The sequence below is a fragment of the Loa loa genome (genome assembly GCF_000183805.2).
Source record: "Loa loa unplaced genomic scaffold supercont3.74, whole genome shotgun sequence".
In the NCBI taxonomy this organism is placed as follows: domain Eukaryota; kingdom Metazoa; phylum Nematoda; class Chromadorea; order Rhabditida; family Onchocercidae; genus Loa; species Loa loa.
The window spans coordinates 232,420-241,925 of record NW_018108254.1 but is presented as its reverse complement, the minus strand read 5'-3'; the positions used below and the strand labels follow the sequence as shown (position 1 = coordinate 241,925).

The 9,506-nt window shown below is 34.2% G+C and overlaps 2 protein-coding genes across 3 annotated transcripts in view; both read right to left on the bottom strand.

Annotated features, from left to right (window-relative positions):
* Positions 1-1,743: 1,743 nt before the first annotated feature.
* LOAG_09900 lies at positions 1,744-6,878 on the bottom strand (the record flags this gene model as incomplete). 2 transcript variants are annotated; one of them, XM_020448043.1, is made up of 14 exons in its annotated part: positions 2,033-2,166; positions 2,423-2,489; positions 2,751-2,912; positions 3,283-3,459; positions 3,640-3,864; positions 4,003-4,096; positions 4,190-4,320; positions 4,427-4,510; positions 4,583-4,660; positions 4,818-5,030; positions 5,362-5,563; positions 5,913-6,014; positions 6,171-6,367; positions 6,549-6,719. In XM_020448043.1, 14 exons carry the CDS (start codon positions 6,717-6,719, stop codon positions 2,033-2,035), a joined length of 2,037 nt encoding a protein of 678 aa, XP_020306288.1. The 2 variants fall into 2 exon arrangements, with proteins under 2 accessions (XP_020301779.1, XP_020306288.1); XM_020448042.1 differs by lacking the exon at positions 2,423-2,489 and having other exon boundaries at positions 1,744-2,166; positions 6,549-6,878.
* A 298-nt stretch (positions 6,879-7,176) lies between these two features.
* The window catches only part of LOAG_17432 (valyl-tRNA synthetase), an 8,218-nt gene continuing 5,888 nt past the window's right edge, over positions 7,177-9,506 (bottom strand). The window contains exons 16-22 of the mRNA XM_020450096.1: positions 8,994-9,180; positions 8,647-8,828; positions 8,456-8,570; positions 8,234-8,319; positions 7,959-8,054; positions 7,690-7,836; positions 7,177-7,458 (exon numbers count right to left, since the gene is read on the bottom strand). Coding sequence (XP_020306287.1) covers positions 7,387-7,458; positions 7,690-7,836; positions 7,959-8,054; positions 8,234-8,319; positions 8,456-8,570; positions 8,647-8,828; positions 8,994-9,180 — 885 coding nt within the window. The 3' untranslated portion in view covers positions 7,177-7,386. The remainder of the gene's footprint in view (positions 7,459-7,689; positions 7,837-7,958; positions 8,055-8,233; positions 8,320-8,455; positions 8,571-8,646; positions 8,829-8,993; positions 9,181-9,506) is intronic.

Below are 9,506 nucleotides of genomic sequence, written 5' to 3'. Positions count from 1 at the left end.
GTCACTGTTAACCTATATCGCTTGAAATTCGCCAGAAAGTTGTTGATTTAATACCGAAGTTTTGGAGCCTCATTTAAGCTTTCAAGGTGAATAAAGAATTTTCAATTCGAAATTTTCTTTAAAGGGGATTACAAAATAAAAAAAGAAATCAAGAACAACGGTCAGTGAAGTATTAAAGACGAAGACTTCATAAGTCTCAAATTACATCTGGCTAAGAAATTCCGAAATTAAATCAGATGTGAACGAATTTGATATCTATAGCAAATTATAACACCATATTTGCTGCGCAGCACTCATAAACGAACGAAACGAATGTCAGATGAATGCAACGGAACGAATTTAATAGAAATCTACAAACTAATTTTCAAATCGAACAAGATTTTTAATGAAATCCAGAACAGAAAAACATTAATTAGGAAGACTAAAGAAGTAAAAATATAACTATCGAAAAAAAAAGAAGTTTCGAACTAGATGGTGTTTTGTGTCATGACATATCCACATGCCAGAATCGGAGTTGTGTCGAAATCTTCAAAGTCAAATATGCAACCACCGCACTAAATGTATCCCACCTTATGCTATTAGCTGATTTCAGCAAGCTCATTAGAAGCTTCCTATGACATGTCTCATTAGTAGTTGGTATCAGTGCAAAAACGAAGTGGAGCTAACAATTTGTCTTAACTGTGTTCACTACACACAGTAAACGTCTTGACCGGGCACATAGATAAAACTGATTGGACATATCCTTAGTAAATCACATTTCTTTTCCCGACCTTTAACGTATTAGGATCGCCTCCACTTCTCCAACAGTGAACATCATCCTAACCAAGCAGCTTAATCATGTTTTCTTGAATCCATCAAACTGGAACTCTTTTGAAGTATTCTCGATCTGCATCTCCCGAAGAACAAGAAATTCATTTATCTTCTCCGAGACAAATTAACCCTAACATTGTATATATGCATATAGGATCCATAACATTTGAAAGATAGAAGTATATAGTTAAAGAAAATGAGGCAAAACTGAAAACCCACTGGTGCGATCTAACATCTCATGCAAGGATTTTACTGTCAAGTTACTGGAACTTACTGGGACTGTTAGAGTGAATGAGGAAATCAGCAGATAATCGTGTACCTATTCCCGAAGCAAATGCGCTAGTCTTTGATTTCGACTGGGGAAAACAGTATCAATTTTGAGAAAAGTACCAACTTTAAGATTTCAGAACCTTGACTTTGATCTCCTCCTTAATTTTATTCCTCTAATTCTTTTCTTTCATTTTGGTACAACGGATTTGAATTGTATACACATTGGATCCGTGGAATATCTCTATTTCTGCTAAGATTCTTGACTAAAAGCAACTACTTCAGACGTATCTTCATCAGTTCCCATTTTAAAGACTTCAATTTCTTCGCGAATTGAATGTTGCGTTTGAGTCGATTTTGGTTTTCTTGATTTCTACGAGATCTATAAAATTGATGCCACGATGACGAATGAGGAACTTCCTAAGAAACTTTATGGTATCTTGGACTAGCAAACATGAAAAGCTGTCGCTTTCAGTATTCTTGTCCGAAGAGACAAAAATTTGGCCAGAATCAAGAATCTAAGTTTACTTTTTCCATGTCGAAAACATTTCAAAAAAGGAATAAAGCAAAAAAAGATTAAAACAGAATACGGTAATTAACATCAAATCTTAATTCATTTCCTTTTATGATCCTAAACAGATATCGGAGAGAACAAATAATCGGTCTGCTGGAAGTACTAACATCAAAACCATCCAGGTAGCAGTGCATTCTCCTGTGTAAATTTGCCGAAGAAAATGAGTTAAAGTTCAATTAAATTTATTCCAAGTCTCTATCGTCGAAATATGAAACATAGCAATTAGCTTTGCAATGAAAAAGAAATGGAAGAGCTCAAGAAAACTTAAAACCTATTTCACATCAAATCAAATGTCATAAATCTTTCTTAACTCGATAGCAGTGAATTTCGTTGCACTCGAATTTGAGCTTCAAATTAACTGCATCAATAATTGAATGCACATTATAACTTGCACTTTGCAAGCATTTTTCGTGCCATGAACCGATTATAACGCAACACCGATGCGTAAAAGTGTTCACATCTGAACTGACATTCTGGCACAAACTGATAAACATGCGATCCAACTCGATTAACATCTAGAATGAGTTTATTATCAAACTATTAAGAGCTATTTAAATATGCTCTTGGATAGAAATAATAATGATAAACCATCCAAAATTATGAATGTATCATAATCCAGTCATTTAGCCAAGCTCAATTCGGACCGTGAAAATGCATCCTTATTTCCTGCATCCTCATTTTGAATACATATTCCTTGACAGGAAATTATCAAATCATCTTGATTTTCTCTAGAAATTAATTTGATATATCCGACAAACATTAATGCCTAACCTAGCAACCTCTTCTTGATGATCGACAAATAACGAAGAAGTTCGGCGCAGCTGTGAACATTCTTCCGCTGTAGATTTTCGAGAATATTTTAAAAAAATATCATCAACCTTCCACTTTTTGACATATAACATTAATCAGAAAATCGGTCCTATCTTCTAGTCATATTGACCATTCTTTTACAGCAGCGATATGATTTCAGATTAAGAAAATTAAGAACTTGCTCACATACTTTATCATAACCGTAAATTGCCAGATCTTCTGATATTCCATAATGAAGTCAGTAAGGCAAAAGAGTATAATAATGTTTAACTGGACAAAGAAAACTTACAGGACTACAGCATATTAGCTGACTAAACGCCAATGGAGAATTCTCTTTAGAACACAATAATGCAACATTTTCATAACACAGAGAACAGAATGCCATGAATGAGACGGTAAAGCGAGTCAGCATTAACGAAGAAGAAGGAATTCTTATTTGCAACTTTGAATCCTGCAAAGTAACAGTCACTTTCCCTCTAATTCAACATCTTGACCATGGGCCTATAATTTACGCTTCCTCTTAACAATTTCTCTACTTTCGATGATTTTTTAGAGCAGTATCTTAACCTTCGAAACTTTCAAACTTTCTTCCCTTCAAAAGTTTAGTCTGTTCTAATTAAAGGACTTGATTTTTAAATATTTTGTATCACTAAACGATTAAAAAATTGGTAATATATCTAAATTATTCATCCTATTAGAAGTGAATTCGACCAAAGATATCCCACAGGAACGAAACTCTAAGAATTACGGAAAGATTGCTTCAAACAGAATTACTTTTTTGTGTTTGTATTGAAAAATCAAATTGTAAGAAGTAGCGTAACCTGCCGATTCAATGCACAAAGAAATATTTCTTCGAGGAGTGATATCCAGTCAATTTGAGATTTGAGTATAGATGGACTGATTTCATGTGCTGACTTGCGTTGTAGCGCTGTTTCCAGTTCTTCAAAACTCACATCAGCGCTATATGAGGAAAAAGTAGAACAGATATCTAGGATTTCCTAAAAATCATTATTTTTTGAAAACAATATGTAAACTATCAGCAAACAATAGATTCGAGAAAGATGAGAAAAAGAATGCATAGTGAAGGACCGAGATATTGGAATTGAATCAAAACAGTGATTTGCTTTACTAAATACAAAAATTCAAAGAATCAGAAATCAAGAAGACTTAAATCTTACCAGGGAGGTACATTTCAACAATGCCAAAGTCTTTGGTTCTAAAAATAGTGTATGTTTTATGCTCCTTTCTGATGGTGCATCACCCATCTTCAGGATCTCTTCCAAACTGCACTCGTTCGCGCAGAAATCATCAACCCACTGACATGAATCGCAAATCCAACAAGCCAATATGTCAAATTTCTGCTCTGCTACAGCATTATCCCCTTTTATAAAATCGTCGACTATCTGAAAAACCTTATTTTCAAAACAGAATTATTTTAAAAACGAAAAACAGTTTCAAAATTAGGTACTTAACATATAAGTCTACATAAACTATGACACTGCTCAAAACAATTCGAAATCATATTACTGCTTTTAACTTACCATATTTTCAATCAAAATCTGAGCCTCTTGAGTGGTGATATTTCGCAATCCTTCGATAAAACCACCAAGCTTTGAAAATTTCCATGGATTAGGTCTGAAGAACATAGATGCTGAGTAGATTTGGAAACGCTTCAAAATTTATGGTGAAATTTTAGAGTGACAAAAAAAAGCTAAACCGATAAATCACCTTTTATGGAGAGTGAAAGAAGCTGAGAAAAGTTCAGCAGCAAATTTTTCAAAATTTGATGTGGTCATCATCTCTTCATAAATTTCTGCTGCTTGTATCTTCTTCTGTTCAATGAAATCTTTCAAATCATTCTGGAATTAGTTGACGAAAAGCAAAAATGGGAAATGATAGGAAGAATCTGCCTGAAACAGTGATAGAAATAAACTGGTCCTTCAGGAAAAATCATCAAGAAAATACCCCGACTTTATCAAAAGTCGCTATGTTGAAGTAAATCATTTGCATCTGATGCTCCACAAAAAATTTCGAACATTCCAACAAAGTCTGGAAGTAAAAAGATTGGTATGTAGATATTTTTAGAATTTAGACAAAAAACAATTTCCACAATACAAGGACCTTCCTGCAAGACGTAAATAATTCTGTGCTTTCTTCATATTGCTCGCATGATGTGTAACTTGTGCATAACAGATAAACCTGAAATAAATGATAAATCTGAAATAAATGACGTTGTTCGAAGCTTCTTGAAGTCTCAATGAATTCTGTCGTTTAATTAAACTCTCTGAAAGTTTTAACGGGAAGGTTATGGAAAGAAAGAAATCGAAAATTCGCAATAATCGAATCTGACATTAACCTCAGAATTTCCTGGTTTACTGCATGAAGGTTTTATGACATGAACCTCTTTGAAGAACATAAGCAGACGACTCAACAACGTTATGGTATCATTAAGAAATGATGTGTACATTTTTACAATAAATGTACCACCGGTTTGGAGTAGTGATAATGATATATCAATCTCTTTCTGTAATAATGGAAAGATGATGCGTTCTTGCTCTGCCGGGTTGTCCTGAAAAGGTGATTTTTCCAGGTAATTCAAGGTAAAAGCAAAGATAGAGGTAAAATTAAGTAATTAAAAATTAAAGGTAAAAAGGTAATTAAAATTTTCAAATGATGATGATGTAAAGCAGTACCTCTCAATTTTTTCAACAAAATATAAACTTAGTTACAACATCGAAGAATAAAGAATGCTGAGCGACCATTTTTTTCAGCTAATTCTGCATTAAAAAGTAGTTGCAAAAACAAAGATGACTCAAATTAAAAGGCAGAGTAGCGTTGCCATGCCTTCTCATTATTGCAAAGTTTGTAAAATAACTTCAATAAAAAGTAAGCAAGATCACCTGGCAATACACGCTCCCATCTGCAGTTATTAAAGAGAATTTGCCAACTTTTTCAGCAATACTGCTAATGTATTCGTCGGTCCATTTCAATATATTACCACTATTGTCAGGACCAAAAAACCAGTTCGGATATGTACTTGTGATCAACTCATCATCCAGAAACATGTCAAATGATGAATTCCACTCGTAATGAGGATTCAAGCTTAAAATTTAAATTCCAGATTTTTGTTATGTAATTTTACATAACGAAATAAAATTTTAGCCTCATAATTTTGGCCATCTTTTCTAGATTTTCATTCCTTAACTTATCATTCTTTTCCACATTTCCGCATCTTCTATATCTCTCTTCTTCATCTTCTTCCTCAACCTTAAAAGATTTTTTTCCATATTTCTGGTATGGAATAAAAGCATCGAATGAAGCAAGTCTACAAAACTTTTTAGAATGCTTACTTGGTTCACACTGTCTCCTCGCTTTTAAAGAAGTAGCTTTGCCGTTTAATACATGTTTAAAACTAAACATAAGTTGAAAGATTCAAAATAAAAAAGCACACCTGTTTGCGTACCACTGCCAAGGGAGCGTATTTTTCTGCAATATCAAATAAACATTGAGAGCCGAAATGAAGGCACCAGGTGATTCGCATAAGTGAAAACTTCTGGAACATAATCGCGTTACATCTTTGGAAACGCGATGTTTCCAAAACAGTTTAAAATCAAACGCCCTATCACTTTTGTGTTTATCTTTTTTATTTTAACTGGCCTAACTAAAATAAATTTCTGATACCTCATTTGCCGAAAGAGAGACATTATACCTGATATGTTTCGTATCACTACAAAGAAAGCAAAGATGAGAGAAGCGCATTAAAATTTCGTAAAATTTGAAGAAGGCTTGAGTACTATATTCCGTGCTATAGGCACTCTTTGCACGTTCGCGAATAAAAGAACGTAGCGGATGCGTAAATGAAGTATGTTTTCGCCAGTCGTCTAGATGATTACTCGGGATCATTTCCTAAATATAATAAGCAAGGATAATGCCATATATTCTAAAACGAAAAATGACGAAACTTACCACAAGGTCGAGACTCTCAAAACTCTCAAAATTTTTAACAGGAAATAAAAACAAGTTCCAACGAGTGCTCGAAAACATGATATGTTTTAAAACCGTATTAAGTTCCATAAAGGAAACATACCCTCAAGTCATTCAAAGAGCTGGAGAGATTCCATGACTGAGAAGCCAGTTCCTCATCCGTAAAAGTTTTAGACGATTCATCGACAGGCAAAGGTTTCAATCTCACTTGCTTAGAGAATAACGAAGCCACCACTTGCCCATAAATTGATTTCAACTGTTCTATTTCAGCCATGCAAGGAGTACTGCTGCGCTACTTTGTAACTCTTTATGCATTTAACATCAGCATAAATCTGTATTCATGCATCAACAGCCCATGGACCAGAACAAAAGTAGCTTTCAATGGAAATTTATGAAGGAACTCGAGAATAAACTGCATAATTACATCCTAAAAAGCTTCGTTTGAAAAAAATCTCTTACCACAGACTGCATTTCCAAGAAGAAATTGAAAAAAGGAAAAATAAATTGTAACCTCAAACCAAACGACCACGACCCTAGCCCATCCCAAACTCATCTAAAGATTCCTGAAATTAATGTTTCCCTTCCATCTCGCTTAACCCACCAAGAATTACCTGAAATCAACATGAAGTCTCTAGTTTTCCCTATTACGTCAATAAAATATTACCTCTGATAGATCACATATAAGACTTTAAAAAAGAAAAGAAATATTTTTTTAATCAACACAACAGTGAGGCAATGAAATGTCAACAATAAATGTAAAATGTAAGCAGTGAGACAATATAGAGAAGTATCTTGCGAAACTGATCAAAAAGAAGTTAATAACATATCTGAATTCTGAAAAAGGAAAGCTATCGCCAGTAATTTAGAGAGGCAGTAAACAGCATGAAATTTTCTAAAAAAGTAAATTGCTACAAAAAAGAGAAAATTATTCAGAGATCAATTTATGTTAGCGAGTTTTTAAGCGCCATTATGGCTTCGTTAAGATGTTTTGATTCTGCCAACAGCGACGCTACCTGCAAATTTTATTGTGAAACTCCTGTAAATCTTTTTCATTTGGCTCGAAGGTTCCATTAAATTTCGTTTTTCGAGAAAAACTTTTGGACCAGAAAAATCGGGATAATATTTATATTAATAATGGACAAGTTCGAACTGGAAATTCCATAAATGGAAAGTTAGAACAACCGATTCGACAGAAGAAAGGTCTCCCCGAACATTTCATAATCTGAAACAAACAAGCTACTTACCTTTTCTGCGTTATTATTACGTATTCCAAGAGGCACTTTATTGTAAGTTGGACTAGACATTGTTTCTTCTAATTTCTGCAACTGTACTAATAGTTTCGCCTGTTTGTCTGTCAATTTCGTAATTTCCTTAGGAACATCAATTATACCCTATAAATGCCACAGCAATCATTGCATCGATTTAAACGTAATTTGAACCCTTTTGTTGTGAATACACTGTGACAGGATATTATACGTGAGAAAGACGATTTTTCAAAAATTAAAGCCAGAACCTCAAGCAAAAGTGAAATCTTGCAAGTTGCTGAAACAACAAGTTGCACAGAGTCTGGTGGTAATTGTTGTACTTTATCTGCAGTTATTAAGGAAATCTGAAAAGAAGCAGCATAATGGATACGGAAACTTCATGTGGTCTAATTCATTTTTTAAATGTTTTTTTTTTCGAAGATTATGATTTAGATTGTGGCAATCTGATATCCATTAATTAATGGGAAATAATGGGAAATCGGCAGAAAAGTATATAAAAGAATGAATGTGAAGAAAAGCAGGCCTTGGAAGAGGAAGTCAAAGTAGTTATTAACGATATAAGATCTTCCACTTCCATTAATTCTGAGTTGTCTTCAAAAACGATGCAAACTGAAATAGTTAACTTGGGAAAACCGATGGCCAATCAAAGTGATAAATGTAAAATTAATTCAAAGAAATATAAATGACCACAAACAATAACTGGGACTCGATATCACATGCAACCAAAAAGTTCGATGAAACTCACGTTCAGTTTTAACTTTAACTGTTAACCCATAATCGGAACGAAAAGAACGAACAGTTCTCACGATATGCATTGCGCGTGCCATCCGATTTTCCAGTGTTTCATCTCGGAATGGATACTGCAGAACAACTATATTGTGAGCTGTTTCATTCAAAAACAGAATCGAATTCGGAGAATAAGACTAAAGAAAAGACCTGTTCTGCTTCCGGATACGGTGCAACACAGACGCTTTCTGACTGCTGCTTTGATATACATGATGGTAATCGCTGCCAAAGTTCTTCAGTAATGAAGGGCATGAAAGGCGATAATAGGCGTAATCCTGTTTCTACACATTCAAAGAGCACCTTTCGTACAATCTCTGCACTATTAGAACGTTCTAAACATTAATAATTGAATTACAAAACAGAAACTGGAAAGTAATGAAACTGATGATTTTAACGAAAAACAGGACAAAAAAAGAAAGGAAGGTATGGGATACTTTTAAAATAGTTTAGACATTTTAAATGTCAAATTTCGTGAAGGACATATTGAAAGGACTGACCACCATCAGCAAGTATCGGTTTGCATCCTTCAATATATATATCACAAAAATCGTATTGCCAAAAATTATAGAGCGCAGTTGTAACGCGACTAAACTGATAACTAGACATCCCACTATTAGATAATTCAACAGCATAAGATAGTCGTGACATGATCCAACGATCCAACGTACTACTCTCTTCCGACAACTAAAAGGAATTAAATTTTTTTTTACCATACCAGCAAAAAAACTAGCAACCATGCTAGTCATCCATAAAATCTTCTAGATATATACTTTTATCGAAAAGCTTGTGCTTGTGAGCTCCACTTTTTAACATAATTCTCTGTTCCCAAGCGCTCAAACCCATGACACCGAAAAAACTAACATCTAATTTTTCCGCAGATGCGAAACTGCCATGAAGCTGCATCAGCGTGAACCTCGATGCTTGCCAGATTTTATTGCAGAAGAATCTGTACCCTTGAATACGAAGCACATCGAGATTGATATCCCGGCACTGACTAGTATAATTAATCA